Raw genomic sequence first — 24,262 nt, 5'->3', positions numbered from 1 at the left:
TTGAGTTAGATAAAGATGGATTCTGTTTTCTCTCCTAGGAAAAGAAAAATGTTTACTTCTGTATTGAATTCAACTGCCTTGGAGATTAAGAAAGCTACATTAATATATACAGGGCCCATCTACACGTGTACATTTACTGCTCAGTAACCAAAATTACTGCAGTGTGGGAGCGCATCTACACATGCAAGCCCATACTGCACAGTAAATATGGCAACTCACTGGCCTATTCCTGCTCACTGCACAGTAAACTTAAACTGGCATAAATTCACATCTGTAGGTGTGTCTACATGTGTAAATTGCCAAAAGAAATCTGATCTCCAAGGGAAAAAGCAGAAGCACACTCTTGTTTTCAGTTGTCCCACAGAAGCTCTTAACACAGATAAAGGGCCATAGCCTACAGGCTGCTCTCTGCAAACACAGGTGCCTTCCCCAAGCCCCAGTAAATTCAGCAGGACTCCCTTCACCTGCAGATGTCTTCCCATGTAGACACTGCAGATCATAGCCTTTGTCAACATGGCTTTCCATGTTTGCAAGAAGTAATGTTCATATATTAAGGAGAAACAGTTTGATTTCTTTTTAAGCTGAAGAGTTTAGCTTGAGTGCTTAAAAACAAAAACAAACAAATAAAAAATCCCCCCCAAACTCCTCTTGATTAATTCAATAGTTTCTAAGAGTGTATCCTAAAATTCTCCCAAAATTCAACATAGGCTAGGTACAGATATTGCACATAAACTGGTATAAGTGGTCAGAAACCAGACTAAACCTGTAACAGAACAGAAATCATCAGATTAGTTTAAAAAAGGCAGAACCCAGTCTAAGATAGACCTAGATAGATGTAGTATTAGACTTAATCAGTTTGCGTTGCAGTAGTTTATTGAACTTCTGTCCCAGATCCCATAGCAAATCACCTTAGTTCACTGTCCTCTGGCATCCCACGTGCCCCTCACAGGGCAATGTGCTAGCCTTGGCTGGAGCTCATCTACTCCAAGCTGTCACAGATTGGATCCAAAGAAGCCTCCGTCTCCTGCTTGTGAGGCTGAACAGATTGTGGGGGACACACACTGGCCAATCAGAGGTGGCTGGCTGCAGAATTCTCTGGCACCCTGCTGTGAGCACCTCCCGTTTGCTGGTCTTGGCCAGTGGCAGGCCACCTCTGTGTCCTGCACCCACCTCCCTCTCCCTCCCCCCAGAGCAAACATGAGTTCTGTTTGTTCATGAGTACTGCATGCAATTCTGGGCACCACACTTCAAGAAGGATGCGGATAACCTGGAGAGGGTCCAGAGAAGGGCCACTCGTATGATTAAGGGCTTGCAGACCAAGCCCTATGAAGAGAGACTGGGGCACCTGGACCTCTTCAGCCTCCGCAACAGAAGGTTGAGAGGTGACCTTGTGGCTGCCTATAAGTTCATCACGGGGGCACAGAAGGGAATTGGTGAGGTTTTATTCACCAAGGTGCCCCTAGGGGTTAGAAGAAATAATGGCCACAAGCTAGCAGAGAACAGATTTAGACTGGACATTAGGAAGAACTTCTTAACAGTTAGAGTGGCCAAGGTCTGGAACGGGCTCCCAAGGGAGGAGGTGCTCTCCCCTACCCTGGGGGTCTTCAAGAGGAGGCTGGATATGCATCTAGCTGGGGTCATCTAGACCCAGCACTCTTTCCTGCCTATGCAGGGGGTCGGACTCGATGATCTATTGAGGTCCCTTCCAACCCTAACATCTATGAATCTATGAACTAATTTAGGGCACTTAAACAAAGCTGCAAAAGTTAGTGTAAATTTGCCTAGCCTTACAGGTGAGACCAAAAAAGCCCAACAACTTTGTACTAGGTGAAATTTGAGAGGGTTGTGAATAATGTAGCACAAGGAACTATAATAAAAGTGCAGCTGCAACCTCAACTGCAGCATCTATTAGTTACAGCAGGGCATGCACATGCGGAGATCTCAAATTTGAAGCCACTGTGAAGGGATGCAATCAGTAGCCTTTGCTTCTCAACAATGTTACCAAACAGAGATTCCCTGCAATGTTGTACCCTTGTCAATCCAGCCTTTCTGGCAGAGGTGGCTCATCCCACCAAGAAATATCCATCCAGCTGCTTTGACTTAGGAAATGAAGGTTTCACACAAAAAATGGAGTTGGTGACTTTGGAAAGAAAGAGAAGGCACTCTGGGCACCTATACACATGCCCAACACCTGCTCCAACGTGTGCTAATTAGCGCATGTTGAAGCAGACTTGATTAACTGAGTCTGCTTCAGCAGCCTTTGCATCATATATATTCAGCCTCCCTGGGTTTCAAAATGGCAGCAGGGGCACTTTAATTAAAGCTCATTGAGTTCTAGTTAAAGCGTCCCCATTGCCATTTTGAAACACGGGACACTGAATAGACAAGACACTGTGGGCACTTTAATTAGAGCAGTTTCCAAGAGCCAATCTAATTAAAGTGCACCCCACCCCAGCATGTGTAAAGATGCCCTCTAGTGTCCACTTACCCTTTTATCTCTCTGCCTGTTATTTTCATCTTTGGACATTCAGGCGTTGCCTACTATTTTGGCTTAACAGATGCAGAAGTGCAGCTCTCTCTCTCATTGACATGCTGAGAGAAATAATCCTCCTGCTCTTTCCAGAGGATGTGAGAAGCAGTGCCTAGCTTTTATATGGTCATTTGGAGATTTATAGCTGGTTCATAAAGGTGAGGTCAGCTTTGCAGTATAAAGTCACTATTCCAGAAGTCACTTTAAAATGTACCTTCTTTCCCAGTTTACAGAAACATAACATTTGCAGCCTTGCATACAGAACAGGAACAAGCTGCAAATCACTAGAGTTAAAAAAGTATCACATTTCCATTCCATAGGAAATTTATATTACAAATGATAATTCTGGCTAGGGAAAACACAGATTACATCTCTTGTCTCTGAGGTGCTGGTTACCAAGGCAGAGAAAATGTTTCTGCCAACAGTGCAGTTCCAAAATATAAATGTTTGCCTACAAAAGCAGAAGACAAAAGCTAAGTCATAGAATGGTATGTGCATACCTGATATCACAAATAAACTCTGTTTCCTACATGTGTGCTCTGGGTTCCCCTTTCTGGGAAGGCTGGGCTACATTTTATTCTAGCATCTTGTGTGGAAAGGAGGATAACCTTCCAAGAAGGGAGGTATTTTAGTTTCAAAGTAAATTTTAGGAAAACTCAAAATGTGGTGCTTCCAATCAGCATATGTTTAAACATTATAAGATCTTGTTTGTGGAATATATTCATTCTTGCATACTTGAGGATATTTCCATGGTACATTATACAGCAATAATTGCTATGAAAGTAAAGGATTTCAGTAAAACTTTTTGGATTAGAATTCCACCTGCTGGGTGTCTCAGTGGAAATTAAGGGTGTTTTAACATGTGCTCTGAAGGGTGCGGGGGAGGGGAGGTTCTTTAATTAGAATGGCTACAAGACAGCTTTAATTAAAGCACTCGCAATGTCTCACTTATCAGCATCCCTGTGATTCTAAATGGCAGCGGGGGCACTTTAACTAAAGCACCCCATCACCATTTTCAAGCATGGGGATGCTGATACACAAGATGTGGAGGCTGCTAGAAGTGCGCTAATTAGCATGCCCCAGCAGACTTGATTAATCAAGTTTGCTCTAATGTACATTATTCACAAGCCAGTAATTACAGCATGTCAGAGAAACCTCTCCACACTTTTACAGGCACCATCGGCACCTAAGAGTGATTCTATTCTATTAGGTTCAAGTCCCTGAAAATCCATTGATGTATCTAGTTTTATGATAGTCTTAAGGGTGGGATAACAGTGTGAGTCAAAACAGCAGCAAGGGGAAGAATGACCCAGCTATCTTTTGCATTAACTTTTGGTTCAGTTCATCTCTATTTTGTTGATTTTTTTCTAGCTCCACAGTACTATTGTTATATGCTGCTGTATAGCTAGAAGCCAATCAACTTCATCTAGTTCTACAAATCATACCTTGTTTATGCTGGAGGAGGAACCCCGCTTTTCAAAGGTTCTCATTTTCATTTGGCTCTTTCCCTGAAACGATGAAATCTAAACTGCTGAGCATCTTTTTCAATTTCCTCTTTCCCATATCTTCCTTCCACACTTTTCCCTTTGCTTGTTGTTAGCCCTTGCTATGTTTTGTCTTAATTAGATTGTGAGCTGTCAACAGTTGGGAACTCTCTGTTTAATTTATCTACAGTATGTTGATATATAGATGAGTCTCAAAAGAATGAGAACAAATTTGAAACATAGCCTCCCATTGTTACAAGACTTATGGTGGCTTAGGGAAAACAGCTGGACTAATTACAAACACATTTGTGCTACTCTTTTTCAATGACTATATGATGTACCTTACTAGACTGTACTTTTTCTGCATGCATTGCTTGAGCTGTATGGGAGCCTTCTATAATACCCTCTCTAATGCATTTTGCCTTCATGTACTGCCAATTGACATTCCTTATTTAACAAATCAGTCTCTTGCCTTAACCTTGTCTGCTGATTCCTTAAACAAGGCAACAATTTTGCTTTGTTGCTGTTTTTCATTTTAACAAGTTCTTGACACATGGCGAGTTCATCCTTCTCTTCCCTGTACTTTCTTTTGCAGCAAATAGTTTAAAAACCAAACTTTAAGACAGCATCACACAGTGAAAAAATCTTTGCAGAGGAGGTAAAACTCTGGATGAATGTAGTACAAAACATTTCATAACAATCACTTGCCTTTTTAAAATCCAGCATACACAGCTTGGCCTTCTCCCCAAACTGCCATTTGCACTGTGTGTTGGCATCATACAACTCTCCTGGCAGCTTTTCAGGATATTTGTATTCATTCACTGATGTAGGCTGATCAGCAAGGCATGTGGCTTGAGCAGTGCTGCAACATACAGATGAGGCAAGAGGGAATTAGCATTTGCCAGATGCACTTCATAAATTCTGTTTAAATAATGCTGGCTGAGATCTTTCAGGAGTACTTAAAAAAAAGTTGGGTTCCTAGCTCACACTAGAAACCCATGGAAGTTAGCACCTAACTCATTTGTACACCCTAGTAAATTCATTCCACCCTTTTTTTCCTATGCTATAGTGAGGTAAGTTTTCATGTAGTTTAAATATCTTTCGAGACACAATGTTACACATAAACTATATATGGAAGAGTAACCATTTTTTATGACAATTAGGTTTATCAGATTTTCTTTTAATTATTGTAAATATTTCTAATGCACTGGAAAAACACCCACATTTTTCTATGTAAGAATGACAATATTTCACAAACTTCTCAACAAAGGTAAACTGCTTGGTCACCATTTTCATAGTTTCATGGTTGTTAGGGGCTGGAAGGGACCTTCCAGATCATCAGGTCCAGCCCCCCTGCACTTGGGCAGGAAGGACTGCTGGGGTCAGATAACCCCAGAAAGATGGGCTACAAGACGTTTTTTGAACATTGTCAGGGTTGATGACTATGCCACCTCTGCCTGTTCCAAACCATTGGTGCAGGCTTGTAAATTTTCCTTATGTCTAGCCTGAAGCGATCTTCAATCAGTTTGTGCCCACTATTTCTTATCCTTCCCTGGGGAGCCTTGGTGAATAAATAGATTATCCTCCAAACCCTGATGTACACCCCTAATATATTTATAGGTGGTCACCAAGGCCCCCCTGAGTCTTCTCTTCTCCAGGCTGAACAATCCCAAGTCCCTCAGCCTCTCCTCATATGTCTTCATCTCCAGGCCTCTAATCATGCGTGTGGCCCCCCTTTGAATGTTAATCATATTCTAAAATGATATTTTTAAATATGAGTCACTCGCAGGTGATTGGAATGAATGTTCACTTCTACTCTGCTTTCTGCATTTTATTTCACAGCACATGATGAAGTGAGCTTCACTTCACAAAAGCTTGTGCTACATACAACCATCTACTTTGGTTAGCCTAAAAAGTACAGCTCTAACCTGTCTTCCAAATTACAGTTATCATTGCGCAGACCATTTGCATGAATACTTCTTTAAACCAGTTTGTGGGCCCTATTATCTGAATACAAAAGTGTAAAAATTTCCCACAACAAAGTATATCCCACAACAAAGTATCATCCTCATATCAAGGGACTGCCAACAACAATAGAGAAATATCAACTTCCAGCACTACTTTCCTGTGACCTTCTGATCACCCAGGAAATGTCATTCATGCAGCTGTGGTCCTCAGACATTTTAGGAGGAAAAAATCACTTCAGTATTTTTTTTAGGAGGAAAAAATCACTTCAGTAAATGCATTATTGTTCCTCATCACTAATGGTCAACAGACAGAAAAAAAAGGCCAAGCAGTCTAGAAGTCATAGAGAAAAAAGGAAAAAAATAACAAATTGATAAGGTTATGATCTGGGAAGGACTTTTTAAAAGGGTTAATTTACAGGGTAGCTGATCTCTTAGCACCTAGCTAGGAAAGGAGGTAAGAATTCCTCATCAAATGTAGACATGCCTTTTTAATTACTACATGGGTTTTTGAAGGTCAGAGGATACAGGGGTTGGGGATGAGTTTGTTCTATGATAGGGGAAATATTACTCTCCAAACTAGGAACAGGGTAGAAAAAAGCAGTAGTAGTACATAAGTAGGCTCAGTAATGCACATAAGAAGAAAGCAGTAGTAGTACATAAGTAGGCTTAGTAATGGTAATGGATTTTTAGGAACTCAAACAGGGTGGAATAGAATTGCACTTGGGTGCCTATTCCACTTACTAAGCAGAGTGGACTTAGGCACCTAAGTGCAATTCTATTCCACCCTGTTTGAGTTCCTAAAAATCCATTACTGAACCTACTTATGTAGTGCGTTTTAATCTTACCTTTAAGACTGGGTACAAAAAAGCAGTGAGGAGGACCCACCTTTTGTATTAACAAATATTCATGGAGCTAAACAGGATGGAATAGAATCTCACATATGAAATGAAGTCCACTTATGTGCATAACAGGTAGAATGGAGTTTCCACACAGAAGTAAAGAACCTGGAGGATGCTGTCTAAAATATCTATGATGCATTAGGAAGAATACTTTGAACTTAATTATAGGAATAACTAGGGCATAAATGTTCAAGCTTAGATGCATACAACAGACCTGCAGCTTGGTCTCTGTGGGATTGAAAAAAGAAGTTATATTCAGAGGAAGGTGAGGGGGATAAAAACAGTCCAAGGTAACATTGTCCTTCTAAGTGTATACACAACACTCCAAATTGACTTATCATATATGTATTTAAATGTTTAATATTGAAATGGTTATTCCCAGGATAATCTATAAACAGCATTGACCTAAATTCCTCTGAATCAAAAAATGAAATATGCTTTAACTGGTCAAAAGAGAAAAAAAGGGTAATCCATGGATTTTCAGTTCACCTGTTTTACTTAATTATCTTTTATCAAGAACATTTGAAGAAACAGCAGTCCTAAAAGGCTGAATAAAATTGTGGGAAAACATCTATTTACATGGATTGAATAAGCATTCCTATATAACAGGAAGGGCAGTGATTTCTTACAATTAATTATTTTGTAACACTGAGTTTGCAAAACCAGCAAACAAGGAAAAAATGCATCATCCTTGCATTTAGCAATAAAACCAGAAAGTGTATTTACCCAGAACCCCAGAGTTATATCATTTACAAAATGATACCTTAAGCTCATATCCTATACATAAATTTTTTACTCCTATTATTTTTGAATCAGTGCATTTTTAGTCCTAAGGGCTCATTTTCAGCTCCCCCATTTTTAGTCCTAATGGCTGACATTCAAATTCCTCAGTAATGGCAACATCCTGACAGTAAAATTCCTCCCTTTGGCTCCATGTTTCAAAGTTACAATGAAGTATTTCCACCATCAGTCTCTGTGCTCAGGACCCACTTACGTATTCTACAAAGATGAAGCATAGAACATAAGGAAAGTCATGGTCCCTTCCAGCCCTGCTGGAGTGATGGTGTGTAAAGGGAATTACATGATATTTTTTCTAAATTCTGTGTTTCCTGACCTCTGGGAGGAAGCATACCTGGCGAATACCCTTTTCCATCCCTTTAAAGGCATAACCAGTACAGGCCTCAGCATAGCTGTGATGACTCCCAGGAGCATGGACATGATCACGTCCAGACATAATCCACCAATAATAGAGCCACTCTCTCTTGAACTCCTAAATTTCTGCAGAAGTGTTTTACCTGGAAGAATGCATTTCTTGCACGCATGGAAAGGTATAATTTAACGTTAAAAATCTGGAACCTTTACAGATGCTCCTCACTCTACTTCCAAGGATCCTCTCAGTAATAAGTAAAGTATCTGTAGGTCTGAAAGACACATGACTAAAGTTTAAATTTTGGACCAAGTCCCCAGGGGCTAGATCCAAATTGACCTTGTAGAGCCTCCCCATAGGACATTACACATTTGGTTGTGTTGGCCTAGAAGACTGATCCAAATCAATGGGGTTGGGTGCCCGCCTAGGCTTCCTGGACAGTGAGTGAGGAGGCCTACATACAATCCAATGGCAATCCAGAGTATCAGGTGCTGTGTAAGGAGGTGAACAAATAGGACTTGCCAGGCAGGAGAGCATGTCTGAACTCCCACTCCCCCTCAGAGCTCTCAGTGCTGTCTGTAGGAATCCATAGTGGCCAAAGCAGGGGTGCCTGCCTGACAGCAGAAGAAAATTCAGTAGTACAGAAACTCTTCCTCAGTTCTGACCACACAAAGTGGTGGTGCCCATCTTTTGCCCAATAGCCACAGAGTTAGTTCCTAATCAAGACACCACTGCCAAATTTAGAAGAAAGTACCCCTACCACCAGGCTACAGGTTATTCTGAGGAGGTGCATTACCCCGCCTCCCCCTTCCTACTTGAAGCCGGGCTATCAGGAGCCAAGGGTGCAGTATTCATGGGGCCAGAAGGACAGCAGGTCAGACAGTGCGAGTCTATGGCCCAGTGAAGAAGATACTACCATAGGAGTGGGGAGTTCTTGATTTCTGACAGGTTATTTCTGTGTTTTAGCCAATAACTTTCTAATGAAAAAATGTATAAATATTGTAAACCTAGCAGCAGGCATCTGAACCCAAAATTTCCCAAGCTGGATTCTTTAACCACTGGGCCACAGAGTCACACTATCTTTTGCTTGCTTTCCCCTCTCATCCCAAGAATCTTGTAGTCTTGATGGCCCAGTGCCCCAGTTTCATCAACAAGGGTGTCTATACACCTCTACTCCATAATCTGCTGGCTAGGGAACTCATCTAGGAATTGAGAGCTGTGGATTTAAGTCCCCTGAGGCAGAGGTGGGCTAATAACCCAGGCCTCCCACTTCCAGGGCACTAAGTGAAGGGGCTGCTGATGCCACCACCATGACTATTTTTGTATTGAACTACTGCTGCTATGAAACAGTTGCTAAGCCTGCTCTATGCTCTGTCACTAACTAAAGAATTGGGGACTTAGATATATACCAGGCTCCTTCCACACAGATTATGATTACAATGGATGTTAGACAGGAGTTAGGTACCTAGATGGCCAACCTGGGTTGCTTCTGAGTGTACACAACAGCTTAGGCCTCAGCACCTAACAATCTTTTCTGGCCAAAATGAAGATGCCTAATGAATCTAGATACCTAAGCAGTTTTGTAGCTGTTTGAGGGGGGTTACTCTGGATTGCTTTTTCTGGCTTAAGATGCCAACAATTTGGAACCACTTCTAGATTGCTACCAACTTCTTTTTCAGTATATCCATCACTAAAACCATCCATATAAACAGATATACATGATTATTGAGGAAATAAACAAAAACATGCATATGCACAAAAACACAAACACAGAAGTTGAAGCATGGGAAAAATATCAGACCTTTCCTAACTGTGGATGCTGAGCAGGGTAGGACCCAGAGAGTTTTCATGAATGGATTTGTATTGTCCTGGTGCAAAGTGGCCAGTGGTGTCCCTCAGGGGTCTGTGCTTGAACTGGTGCTTTTCAGCATCTTTATCAATGATTTGGATGGGGGAGTGAAAAGCTCGTCAGTCAAGTTCACGGACAACACCAGGTTATGGGGCAGTGTGGTCATGTCAGAAGATAGGTTGAAGATACAGGAGGACCTGGACAGACTCGAGAGTTCGGCAGACTGGAACCAAATGAAGTTTAACACTTCCAAGTGTAAGGTGCTCCATCTGGGGGCAAACAACCCTCAACATACTTACAGGCTCAGTGGTGACAGCTTGACTTGCACCATGGCCGAAAGGGACCTAGGGGTAATGATTGACCATCGCATGAATATGACTTGTCAGTGCCAGGTGGTGGTCAGCAGAGCAAATAACATGTTGGCATGCATCAACCAATGCATCTCGTGTAAAACTAAGGAAGTGATACTCCCACTGTAGCCAGCACTGGTGCGATCGCAGTTGGAGTAGTGTGTCCAGTTCTGGATGCTGCACTCCAATAAGGATGTGAAAAAACTTGAGAGGGTCCAGAAAAGAGCTACCCGTATGATCGGGAACTTCCAAGGCAAGCCATACGAGGAAAGGCTGAGGAACCTGGGACTCTTTAGCCTAAAGAAGAGAAGGCTGAGAGGGGACTTGATAGCAGCTTACTGCTATATCAGAAGAGTGCATCAGGAGCTCAGTGAACAACTGTTCACTAGGGCACCCCTGGGGAAGACCAGGACCAATGGATACAAACTCCTGGAAGGCCGCTTCATGTTTAATATCAGGAAAAACTCGTTCATAGCCAGGGTGTCCAGACTGTGGAATAAACTCCCTCCAGAGGTGGTGCAGTCACCTGCCCTGGAGGTTTTCAAGAGAAGACTAGACAGTCATCTTGCTGGGGTTACCTAACACCAGTTGTCTTCCTGCCTAGAGTGGAGGGGGCTGGACCTGATGATCTGCAAGGTCCCTTCCTGCCCCTAACCATCTATTAAACTGAATTTTTTTAAAAAATCTTAAATTAACCTAAACGTATGGCTTCAGTTAAATCCAAGTTAACAGCTTCCAGTACATGAATTAACATTTGACAGCCTCTGTCTCAGGAAAACCACTGTTGTCAAACATTACTGGCTGAGAGTGTGCAGAAGACTAGATTGTGCTTGGCAAAGGGATATATTTTGCATTTAATTTTTTGGTTCCATCAGCTGCTCTACTGCAAGTAACTGAATCTGTGTCTAAATACACTCATTTTAAGTAGCTGAAAAATAAGTAAAACATTTTCTACAAATGTGAGACCATATCTTAAGGCTTCTAAAATTAAATAGCCTTGCTTCCTAAATTAAGGGCCATAGGCACCAATAAGACTGATTGAGAAGAGATTTTTTACTATTAATATAGTGCAAAAAATGATATGTTAAATGATATGTTAATCCTGTTGAGGAGTCTGCTACACTCCTAAATTTAGTATCATATAATACCTGTCTAATTATAAGACTCATTTTGAAGCATCTGAACCAATTCTGGAGCCCAAGACAGTTGGGAAGTAAAACAGGCCTGTCCGTCCATCAAGGTAACTATAAGGTTCACTTGCCATGTTAATAAATCCAGACTTTTCCCTTAGCTACTTGCATGCAGCTCTCATTGGCAGTTACTGACTATGTAGAATTTGCAGCGTAACCAACTATTCTGAATCAATCAAAGTTTTGCTCTGTGGAAAGGGCCTTTTTGGATAGAATCTGCAGCAAGAAGTTCTGTTTGAAAGTTGTTAACATGCTTACAGATAATTGTAGTACAGTATTATTATGAACAAAATACCAGCCTCGCAATGGAAGGTTTAGAAAAATACATTTCTTATAGGAGCAAAACTGTATTAAAACTTTTCATTTCATGGGGAAATAAGTGGGTTTTTATCTCTCAAGTTATTCTAACAATTTCCTCCAGGAGAAAAGTTACTTGCAACTTTTAACTCTTCCACAGCAACAACAGCTGGCAAACTAGTTCCTGCAGAGTGCATTTTCCAAAGAGGTGTGTTATTTAAAAATAATGAAATCCAAGAAAATATGAAAAGAGACTGGAGTACTATAAGGAGTCATATGCAGGAAGGAAGGCCCTGTGCTGCAATGTGCTGGACACAAACAGGACAAAAAAGATGAGTCTGTTCCAAAGAGCTTAGAATGAAAGCATTAGGGGAAAAAATGAAACAGATGGATTCAGACAGACAGAAAAGTACAAGGCCACCATGAGACATTAGCATGACAGGAAAGGGTCAGAGCATATTGGCAGCCCAAGTGCTGTCAAGATTTTTGGAAGGTATCACAGCAAAGGAGAATTTTCATACAAGTTTGGGAGGAGAGTAACAAGCCAGCTTTGCAGATGTTTCTGGGCAGCTCCACCAAGGCATAAAAGGCAGCCTGGTGCTCATTTGAAAAATCTAGTGAGAAGATGGTGAAGGTTGGCACCATCTTTCTTATGGAATTCCCTATGAAACTCCATAATGCTCTGGTTAGATGCTCGGGTGGGATTACTCCTACATGTTTCTGGCTGACATTATAAATGAAGTTTTCAAAGCCTGCAGGATGCCACTTAGCTTTCCTGAAATCCTCACTCTGTGTTCTTTTAGAAAAGTGCTTCCTATATCTTATTTTCTAACTGCTGAGTTAGTTGTGCTTCACCTGCCAAAGCAGGGATGGGTGTAGCATAACTAGATCCACAGCATTCAGATAAATGCAGATAACAGCTCTCATACTGCTGTAATCAGGACACCTTAGTAAATATGAGAGAGTGCTGATTTTATGACAGCAAAGAGTTTACCAAAGTTGCATAAACAAACAATATGAAAAACAAAGATCTTCCTGTAGCTGATTTGTGTTGGAGATATTTAATAATTAAGCAGGTGGACTCTGAAGGTGATCTTATCACTTTATATCCCCTATTTGAATCAGCCACTACAAGTTTGCTAAAAATAGTTTCCTAAAAATCTAATCTGAGCAAATGAACACTTACAGTTGTTAGTGCTAAAGAGCCATACAATTTTTTTAACACAAACTCCCTACCAAGCAACTCACATTCTGGCACAGAAAATGCCGTACATCATCTGTTGGCACCAGCCACATTATGAAGGTCTTCTCTCATTCAAGTGAGAATGAAACAAATAGACAGTCACAAATGCTCCATGCTTCTTCATGAAAAGTGGAAGGAATATTTATGTTAAAGAATCAGCCATTGTCTTCTTCTAGCTGTCTTAACGGGTATCTCCACCACCCCCATGGTACACTCAAATGTATTAATACCCTGACTGTAGAGTATAAAGCTAAGGTTTAGAGGAACACAATATAGAATACATAATGACTATGCTTGCACAGCTGTGCCTGTAAAGTTTTATTCTTGCCTGGGTGGCTTAGAACAGGGGCAGGCAATTATTTTGGGCAGAGGGCCGCGTACTGAGTTTTGGCAAGCCATCGAGGGCTGCATGACCGGCAGCCCAAGGCAGATAAATATTAATTTTCTAAATCTTTTAGGGGCCCCACGAGCCAGACAGAATGGCCTGGCAGGCCACATCTGGTCCCCGGGCTGCATTTTGCCCACCCCTGGCTTAGAATATAAAACAAGACAATGCACGTTCTAAAAAACACCAGCCTCTCTACAAATGGTCCCAAATATTATGTTAAGTATTCTAGTATTTACAATTCGGGTGGCAAACTTTTGTAGTAGTAAAGAAACTATTAACAAGGGTGAAAGCCAGATCTGTCCTTGTACCTGGAATCCTAGGAGAAAAACAACAAGCTTTTAGCTAGCCATTCATTTAAGCATAGATAATTGAGTCAATCAACATTTTTTCAAAGGCTCCTTAGGGTCCAACAGTGTATAAAATATCTAGAGAAGCAGAACTGAAAAGTGCAAAATTGTCAATGCCCATCACAGCTGTTCCTTCTAAACTTGCATCCTGCAGGTTTTAAGCTATGAGTGTCTTGACAATCTCTTTTCCCCAAAGACAAAAATCACCCCTTACAAAATACATGACAAATCTGCATGAAAAAATCTTCATCTCAGACATTTGAATTTCTAATGGTATCTGAAATTCACATAGGATCACGTAAATGATCTATGCTGTAAACTTTTACTTATGGTCATCATACCAGAGTAATACAGAATGTATTAGTTCAATATATTAAAAGACTACAAGACTTTATAACTACTTGCTTTACTTCTATAAACAATGATATGCACTGGGTTTCTAACTAGAGATTCTAGGGAAAAGCAATGATAGTCTTACTGGATCACTCAACTGGGGATAGATCCTATGTCATCTCTATACACCTAAGTGAAATGTATGTAGCTACGTAAATGCCCTTCTGACACATACATCCAGTTTGGGCATCAGTGTAGCTATACTTGCCCTTTGGATCCCTACAAAGCATGCCCCGTATACTGAACTCTGAATAGCTGCCCTCAGGGAACAAGGTCCCAGGCATGGGGGTGGAGGTGGAGAACCCCCCACCTATTACCCCAAAGCCTAGTAGTTAGAGCACTTCCCTGGGAGCAAGAGACTGAGTTTCAGGTCCCCCTCACTCAAAAGGAGTTTGAACCTGCATCTTCTGCTTCCCAGGAAAGTGCTATAACCAGCAAACACTGCCCAGGCCTCTCTCTAGCCCTTCTTTTGAAGCTAGTCATTTCCTTCTTCTCCTCCTACACTCCACTCACCAGTAGGAATGCACAGAAAATCCCAGTCTGCCACTGGTACTAATCAAATCCAAACTGTACACAAGTGCCTGAAATTGCCATTACATGGCTACTCCATTGCTATTTAGGCATGTAAAGCTGAAAGAGGATTTAGCCCTTAATCATTTTTGTAACAAATCTATCCTAACTTTTCCCTATTCATTTGCTTGCTTCTACCATGGTCAGCTCCAAGTTGTGAGTAGCTTGAATACATTTCCTTCAAACCTGAAATCAGTCCAACTACAAAAATCAGCCTTGGCAAGCCAGGAGTTTCCAGGTCACTTAGAACAAAGTTGCTGTGCCAAGCAGCAGCACCTTCAAGTATACCACACTGCACCATGTGAGCTGCATCCTGAAACAGGAAAAGTATGGTTGTGCTTGCATGGTACTAGGGGCAGGTTAATTAGCATTGCTGAGTGACAGCACCAATTAGCCTTTCTCCAAGCTCATTCATTACCTTGCACTCAGCATGGCCCAAACGCAGATACTGCACTGCCTTCTGAACCAAAGCAGTATAGATTTGAAAGGGTTGCTGCTTGGCATGGGGAGTTTGCCATGCACACATGACTTTAGCCTCAAGTTGGGCTAAGGATATAACCTTCCACAGAGCAGACAGTCCTTAAGGTTTGGCTAGTCAGTGGAGCACAAGAGACAAATCTTCCTTAGCAAGGACTAAGGACATTTTCACACTCTGCACTTAATGACCTAAAGGAAAAATTCTCTTGGGAATAAGAATTGCCTCACACTGGTCTTTAGGGATGGTCAACAAGGAAGAAAAGAGTTTGGTGTATAATCCCAAAAGACAGCGCACAGGGGGTACATCTACATGTGCATTAATTTACCCTTTCTAATGTGCATTAAATTTAGTACCTCCAAGGTGAGGTACTAAATTTATATGCATTAGTCTGCACTAATGTGCAGTAGTGCATTTGCACACTTTTTTAGTGATACTTAATGCACAGTAAACTATTTTACTGTGCATTAACCTAATGTCATGTTCTTTTAAATGACGCTTTAATGCACAGTAAAATAGTCTACTGCACATTAAAGCGCATGTGTAGACGTGCCTAGTATATCCTACTCCTCAAGTCCAAGGAGCTCAGAGAGAGATCCTACCTCCTGAAAAACAGTAAGTTCCACTGGTTTCTCTGGACTATTGAGCCTCAAAACAATTCTCACAGCTTAGGTGAATAGTTAAATGTCAGTTTGACCTATGTGCTTCATCCTTTTGTGATGTATTAGGAAAACTACATTTCAAGCTTTAGCCAAGACAGTGAGGCTGCCAATTGTTCCAGTATACCATTCAAGGGTGAAGTATAAGATACGCTGAGGGCACGTACCTTAAAAATTTGTACAGATACTGACGACTGCAAGCTGACCACGAGAATACCCCATTGTGTCCTGCTAAGGTGGGTGACATGATATTACCTTCAGACTTTTTGCACATGTTTCCTTCTCCATCATGGATCATGCCAAAGCTGCAAGAGATGAGACAAACTCACCATAAAATGAACCATATAAGATCTGAGTACCTGCACATTCATGTGTGTAATGAGATACTCATTTACTATTTTTTCCACAAGATCACTATCCTATGCAGTGCACAGAATGGCTCTGCAGCAGGAATGAATGGAGGGTAATGCAGTGAAAGAGGGTTCCTTGTGTTTTTTGCAGGAGGTAGAACATGAAGAGCACATGAAGAAAGATGGTACAGAAAGAGGAAGGTTAGTCTCATGGTTAAGGCTGTTGAATCATAAGGAAGTAGGGCTGGAAGGGACCTCAACAGGTCATCTAGTCCAACCCCCTGCCTTAGGCAGGATTATCCCTATCCAAGCCATTCTATGCAAATCCATTGTCTAACCTGTTAGCAAAACTACACAAACAGAATGTTGCCCTGGACAAGTGGATTCTGATTCTATTACTGCTTCTGCCATAGGGTTTTGTGTGCAAACTTAGGCCACATTTTTCATCCACTGACTAAGAACTTCAGAACCGGGTCCACAGATAGCAACAACAATCATTTAAAATTATGGTCAAACACAAATCAACATCAATGGCCCTTGGAGCTGTGACAGTTTGTGGAACATCAAGCAAGAAACCAGGTACATGCCTCAAAGGTGGCAGACATGAGATGATGAATCTATACAAGGTACCAAAAACTGTGTTGCCTTGAGCAGGCCACTTTTACTGGAGTTGCCAAAGGCTGGCTTTAGCAATTCTGAAAGAACTGTAGTGTACAATGAGAAGCAGGGTTTAGTACTTTGATTGAGTGGGAGCAGACTACCTGTAATAAGTTACTAATCCAAACCTAACCTCACAGCTCTTGAGCCTTAACAACTTTTATTTAACTAATTCAATTGCTGACACACAAATAAAAAGAAGTCTCTAAACTCAATAAAATAAATGCACAGAACCTTCTTGTAATGCATCCACACTTACTTATGGCCAGACTCATGAGCAATAGTAAAAGCTAGTCCAAGCCCAGTGTCTTCATTAACAGTGCAGCTGCGATATTTACTACACATTCCACTAATTGGTGCAAATCCTATTGAACAGAAGAATAAAATGTATATTATTACATATTTAGATCACAAGATATTGGTTTGCTACCATTATAGCTTTAAAAGTCACTTTGGTAAATATTTAATAGCTCCTCTAGAATGGTGCAGACAGAAATACAGCTCCCCAGTATAACTCATGGTGTTTCACAGAAAGCACTGTGAGTTAGACCAACTTTCCCAACCCAACAGATGTTCACTGTTGGGTCAGGAGGGTATGGAAATTGAGCTCCAATTTGGAGTCAATCCAGCAAGAGAGGCTGCATGTCTGTAGCCTCATCCCCTAGCTGTGCACCCCTCTTCCTCTCCCTTCCCCACCAGCCTCTGGTACTATCTGCACGATGGGAGAGAAGAGAAGGGAAGGGAAGAGAGGGAACTTGGGTTGGTGTTTGCCCAGCCTGTGCTGGAGGGGGGTGGACTGGAGCTGCCCAAGATGTTCCGGTCTATACCGGTAACATGACAGAAGTTCAGAACACAAAACTGGTCTATGCCCATAACAGAACAGAAGCTCTGCACACACAGATTGGTTTAAAAATGGAGGAACCCAGTCTAAGATTTGCACCATGCCCCCCCCCCCCACCTGCAAGGTGGAATGTGCATTCTGTTTTTCTATGAACAACATAAGCTATATGGGCAAAAAGACTCTTACCAGTATAAGCTGCATCTATCTGGGGTTTTTTTTGCTTGTATAGATATGTCAATCAGGGATAAAATATTTTCCCACCCAAGCAATGAGCTATGGCATCAAAACTCTGTATTGTAGACCCATGTGTCCCAATACCCACTGGGACAGTTTATCTTCAACAGCATATACTAGCAACCAATTGCATTTCACCCCCATTACTGGATTGGTTGTTCTGTAAGGGCACAATAACACGTTCTCTAACAGATTTCCAGGGAAAAAATATATGAGTCTTTGTTTTCCATGAATATGGGGTTAAAGACAAGTGCAAGTATAAGATCTTGTATATCCTGTGCTTCAGAGATGCATACTTGATTGTGGCCAAGATTAGACATTTTCATAAAACTAGAACATTTCATTGCAACACAATTGTAAAAAAAAAAAATACCCCACTGCTTCCCTCAGCACAATGGCATCTGAATCTTTTTGCCAAGGCTGGAAACAGGCTAAGAAATAAGTACTCAAGATTTACTCCTAAGGTGACAATATAAAGGCACTGGGAAAACTTACAAGCACCCTAAAAATGTTAGAGCATCACAAATACACACTCTGCAGTGCTACCTCTTCCCTCCAAAAATCTTTTCCTTGTGAATTTCAACACAGTTAAAATAGTGTTCAAACATGATTATATCAACCTCAAAAGCTTCTACAAGGATGTGTTCCAAGTTCTCAGCTGAGCTATCAAGCCAGGTTCAAGATGTAGTGCATGAATAAAAATACAGATTTAAGTACTTGTCCGTGACACTGAACTATAAAACGGATCAGGGCTGACACCCCTGTGATTGTTGATGACTAGACAGCAATGACTCACCTAATGTGTCACATGGTTCATTCTTCCAAGAACATATATCAAGGCCAGTCAGTAAAACAGCATGGTCATGGCGACTTCCATCTTTCCCCACCAGCCCAGACTGCCACTGACAGAAACTACTCAGTGTATGGTCAGCATGGTGACTAATCACAAGCCCTGGCTGCTCAAAGAGATGGAGACATTGTTAAAAACATTTGAAAGACTCCTATACATTAACCTTTTTTTCCTGATATCAAGAGACTCATACTTAGGTGAAGCAGCAGGAGACAGGAAAAGATGATGTAACACAATGCACTGAAACCTCCTGCCTATGTGGTCTTGGGTTTCAGATATCAAGTTAGAACTAATCTCATTTTTTACTTCATTGGAGCACATCACAAAACATCATGCAGTCAGCAATAATCCAGGACAACCTTTACATTTTGTTCAAGAGATTTTCCCAAACCAGGAAAATAGTGCTAGTGAGTATCAAAACTAGGGGGTAGCAGCAGAAGGGAGCAAAGGCTTAAACAGCATCCACGCATGACAAACTTGAACTGAACTACTATTGTGAGTATCAACTGACTCACAATTAACTATAGGGGGAAAACTAAACAGAAGTACAACTGATTGAAAAAGGGAAATATTTTTTGAAAAAACTAAAAGAGTCATTTCACTCTGACAGTTTTGAAAAAGAACAGTTTTTATCAACATTTTTCAACGATAATATCAGTTTTCAGTTTTTCTTCTCCCTTCCTTCCCTATGTTCGCCCCTCTGCAATGTTTTTCTCCTTTTCCCCTTCTCCTTTCCACCCTTTAAAAAGTTTTTTGCAAAAAATTCAAAAATACAAGACATTCATGAAGTATTTTGATTCAAGGAAAACACTATCATTGTGTCTATGTTAAATTCTAAAAGGATCTGAAGTAGTATATCATGTAATTCAGGTGTCTACAAAGTTTAACTTTACTGCAAAGTCACGTAAAGCTGATCTAAATACTAGGCATTTTAAATTTAGATACGGCAGCATACCATGCATGCTTGTACTAGTAATTTCAAGGAAAATTATATTAATTAAAGTTAACACAGGTGTATGATCAAAAGATAGACCCTCTTACTCTTTTCAAGCTGGACGTGTTCCAAATGAGAAAAGTTTTAAAATACAAAATAATTAAGGTGCCACTTAAGAAGTGCTGATTGATCAGCAACTAAATATGAAGTGACATTAAAATAATAATTGTGTGCTCTACTTCAGTCATAATGATTAAGAACCAGAACAGAGAGACCCAGGGGAAAAGAGAAGAGAGGTTAAAGTTCCTGTAAGTACACTATTTACTGCAAAGTATTGAAGAGGTTTCTTAGATATTCAGCCTCAAAAGAGAGGTAATACTGAATTAACATGAGCCTTTTAGCACTGGTTTCATTCATTTAAAAAAAAGTCACTCTTATGCAAGGTTTCACAGCATTTTCCAGAAAAACAGAGGGAAACAAAGCCATCAAGCTGAGAATGGAATCTTATTATTTTCATTCCGGTTTTTAGTTATCTTCAAAAAGTTAAACCATTTTTCCTGGGATAACCTCAAAGCTTAGAGTATCCTGTAGTGGGGGCAGGGGTACCCTAAGAGACTGATGCCCCCTCCCCACTCACCCACCCCCATTTAGGGCAGTCTGCCCTGCTCTCTCCTGCCACACCTTTGATGTCAAATGAATTGATGAAAAAATGCAGGAGGCTTACCATTTGTGGCCCTGGTGTTCTGGGCTAATTAGACAGCTCCAAACCACCCCTATGCCATGTCCTATGCCTTGCAGAAAGTGTCCAAATCTACTCCTACTTCCCTAGACTCTTACTGGCTGTACTCAGCCTCTGGCCCACACAGGCCTCAGGTCCCTCTAGGTGGACCTTGGCCCCTTGGCCCCTCACTGGACTGCACTCCAATCCATCTCTGGGCCTCACACTCACTCTGACCCCTTACTGGGCCACACACTCACACAATGGGCCTTTCACCCCTTAGGCCTGAGGTCCTTCTTATTGGACCTTGTCTGCAGGCCTTTCCCCTCTACGGGGTGACCTACAAGGCCATGGAGGCTGAGGCTTTACAGCACCCCATCCCCACCTTTCACTGGAGAAGCATAGGTGTGGTATTTTCTGGGGGCTGCCCTGCCACAGGCAGTCCCACTACACCATCCAACCCCAGTAGGGTGTAGTTTCAGGTCTTACCCAGGAACAACAGGAACCTCCTCCATCCCCATAGTTCCTACCCTAACCTCCAGGTGTTATAGGAGTGGCAGTGGGGTGGAGGGTGGGGCGGAGCCAGGCAGGCCTTGCTACTGCTACCCCTGGGTCCTTCCACCAGCTCCTCTTGGGTCCTGCTGCTGCTGGTTCCTTGTCAGCTTAGACAGGCAGCCATGGACATATAATAATTAATTTTATAATTTTTTTAGTGGCCCACAGGCTAGATAGAATGGTCTGGTGGGCTGCGTCTGGCCTGCAGGCTGTATTTTGCCCAGCCCTGATCTAGAAAGTGGGGTTGCCCTCTATGGAGTAGGTGTGTATGAAACTTCAGTTTCTGATTCGATTCAGAGAAGATTCAGCCCAATTCAGAAGCTGAATTGTGGAATCCAAATCAAATCAGGAGACCAAAAAAACCCCTCTAAATCGATTCAGAGCCTCTGGGTATGAAGTGTACTCTGTTCAAGTTTGCGGACAATACTAAATTGTGGGATGAAGTGCACACTCCGGAGGGTAGAGAACAATTGCAGGCAGACCTGGACAGGTTAGAAAAGTGGGCAGTACACAATAGGATGCAGTACAACAAGTACAAGTGCAGCGTGCTGCACCTAGAGTGCAAAAATATCCAGCACACCTACTGGCTCAGAAGTGACCTTCTCAGCAGCACAGAGGCAGAAAGGGATTTCAGAGTCATTGTGGACTCCAAGATGAACATGAGTGACCAGTGTGATGAAATCATCAGCAAAGCTAACTGCACTATCATGCATCAGCAGGGAGGTGATACTTCCCCTCTATGCAGCATTGGTCAGACCGCAGTTGGAGTACTGCATCTTGTTTTGGGCACCATACTTCAAGAAGGATGTTGATAGACTCGAGAGGGTCCAGAGGAGTGCCACTCATATGGTTAGGGGCATACAGGACAAGCCCTATATGGAGAGACTGAGGGACCTAGACCTCTTCAGCCTCTGCAAGAGAAGGCTGAGAGGTGATCTTGTGGCTGCCTACAAATTCATTAGGGGGACACAGCAAGGGATCGGAGATGCTCTGTTCACCAGGGCACCTCTTGGGGTAACAAGGAACAATGGTCACAAACTGAAAGAGAGCAGATTTAGGCTAGATATCAGGAAAACCCTCTTCATGGTAAGGGTGGCCAAAATTTGGAATGGGCTTCCAAGGGAGGTGATGCTCTCCCCTACCTTGGGGGTCTTCAAGAGAAGGCTGGATGGACATCTGGCTGGGGTCATCTGACCCCAGCACTCTTTCCTGTCTATGAAGAGGGTCAGACTCGATGATCTGTTGAGGTCTCTTCCGACCCTAGCATCTATGAATCTATGAATCAATTCAAAAAAGATTTGGAAAAAGATTTGGAGATTCGGAAGGCAATCTTTCAGGGGAACAGAAATTGAAAAGAGGGAGGAAGAACGGGGTAGGAAAGACTGACATCTGTAGCTGGCCAGTGACTGTGATCTTTCCCTGAGTCCCTTCCAATCACAGTGCTCTGGGGGAGGAATGTATAAACAGCACAAAAGCCTCTTTCTTCAGCCTTTCTGTCCCTTTTGTGAGCTGTTTCTGGCTGAGCACTGAGAAGGCCCCCTGTTACAGGCTACCATCCCTGCTGGTTTCATCCTGTGTTCCTTGACACACTCACACAAAGTCATAGATCACAAGTTTTGCTTGTCAGCACCTTGAGGTGCAGTTTCCCAGAAACCCCTGCACCTATCTTCTTGAAACGTGATGGGCTTCATGCCTTCAGAGGGGACTACCAACCCTGCTGTTGTTATCCAAATCTACCAAAAAATGACAAAGTTATCGTTCTTTCAGTGATTCCCCATTATAGTCTATGACTGAATCTCCGAATCTCTCCAATCAGTGCCGAATCTTCCAAAACTGATTTGGCTAAATCAATTTGGGACAGTGATCTAAATCTCTGAATCGAATGACTGTCTTCCAAATCGGCTAAATCTGAATTGAATACTTCCCTATTCACACAGGCCTACTATGGAGATACCACAAAGTGTTAAAAAGATATGAATTTGTTCAACATCAACATAGAAAGCTGGGAGGAGTGCACAGAACCCTGTCTAATCCAGAAGGAACATCTGGTACTGGGTACAGTTCAACATGAAGCAACTTTGATTCAGATGGAAGCAAAGTGAGGAAGAAGAAAACAGCATGCTGTATATTTGGACGCCAACTTGGACAACATAGGGATCTGTGAAACTTGTAACAAGCAGTGTCATTTCTAATTGGGCTTGTCAGCCACAAACAGATTCATCAGGCACGTGACTAGACCTCTAATGTGTACACCATGTTCCAGAGGTTTGACAGTTAGGTGCCTACTACACACACATACACACACTCCTCACACACACACAGGCTGTTTTCAGATGTGAAAAAAAACAGAAACACCAGAGCTTTAGTTTCAGATCGGCACACCCCCACACCAAGCACAGCACAAGCCCAGAAGAGGCACCACATTAGTTTAATCCAGTTTGCCCAACATCTATATAGATCAGGTGCTTCAGTTGGGCTTTCTGGAGCTTTTATCTAATAGTTGATTGAACCAGTTTTAGAATAAAAAGGGCCAAAAAGGCCTGTTGAAGCACCAGAGCTATATAGATGCTGGGGAATCAGGTCAAACTACCATGCTTCCTCTTCCAGCAAAGCTCTATTTTGTTTTGTTTTTTGTTTTTTTTACATTTGTCAGCACCCATAGGGGATAGTATGTGTGTGTGGGGAACGGGGGGGAAGTCTCTCTCCTTTTACATTATTAATGTTGTATTGATTATTTTAAGCAATATTTAATAAATATATGTATATACTTTTAATTTTATTTTTAATTTTAATATTTTTTAATTTTTTAATAAAAACCCAGTGCACATAATCTCATCTCCTCTTTTGCTTCTTTACAAATCAAATTGATAGGCAAGTTACCAAGAAGCAAAATATTTATATTAATTATACAGGAACCAAAAAGTCATACCATATAGTCATACCATAAGTGTGGGAGAGAGCGAGAAGCCAAAACTTCCACTATGTTAATAATAAAAAGAAAACATTAACATCATATATAAAGTTTCTGCAGGAGAAAGGAAAAGTTTTGGTCCTACCTGCTCGTCTTCCAGAAGTATCAGACCAACAACTGCAATATTTATATTACCTCCTATTGTTCCATCTTTAAACAATGCAGACACCTACAAGATAATATTAACAACAAATCAATTGAAGTATTAGTTAAATTTTAATGTCTGCTTTAAGTCAAATTTTAGCATAGTTTAAATCTATTCCAACTGATATATTTATATAATAATGTTATCACTCTGTAGCGTAACTAGCAGTGGGTGAGTGGAGCAATAGTTCTATGCACTGATTAAGAGGAAGCACAAGGA

General features: G+C 41.6%; 1 protein-coding gene across 4 annotated transcripts in view; it reads right to left on the bottom strand.

Moving 5' to 3' along the window:
• The window catches only part of ADAMTS16 (ADAM metallopeptidase with thrombospondin type 1 motif 16), a 190,088-nt gene that overhangs the window by 102,764 nt on the left and 63,062 nt on the right, over positions 1 to 24,262 (bottom strand). For all 4 annotated transcript variants that reach the window (XM_019491135.2, XM_019491133.2, XM_019491134.2 and 1 more), the window contains exons 6-10: positions 23,984 to 24,067; positions 18,667 to 18,826; positions 17,055 to 17,160; positions 15,956 to 16,093; positions 4,723 to 4,876 (exon numbers count right to left, since the gene is read on the bottom strand). In XM_019491135.2, the coding sequence (XP_019346680.1) occupies positions 4,723 to 4,876; positions 15,956 to 16,093; positions 17,055 to 17,160; positions 18,667 to 18,826; positions 23,984 to 24,067 (642 nt within the window). The remainder of the gene's footprint in view (positions 1 to 4,722; positions 4,877 to 15,955; positions 16,094 to 17,054; positions 17,161 to 18,666; positions 18,827 to 23,983; positions 24,068 to 24,262) is intronic.

Source organism: Alligator mississippiensis, chromosome 3 (assembly GCF_030867095.1).
Source record: "Alligator mississippiensis isolate rAllMis1 chromosome 3, rAllMis1, whole genome shotgun sequence".
In the NCBI taxonomy this organism is placed as follows: Eukaryota; Metazoa; Chordata; order Crocodylia; family Alligatoridae; genus Alligator; species Alligator mississippiensis.
The sequence above is the reverse complement of the archived record's forward strand: the minus strand, read 5'-3'. Positions and strand labels throughout refer to the sequence as shown.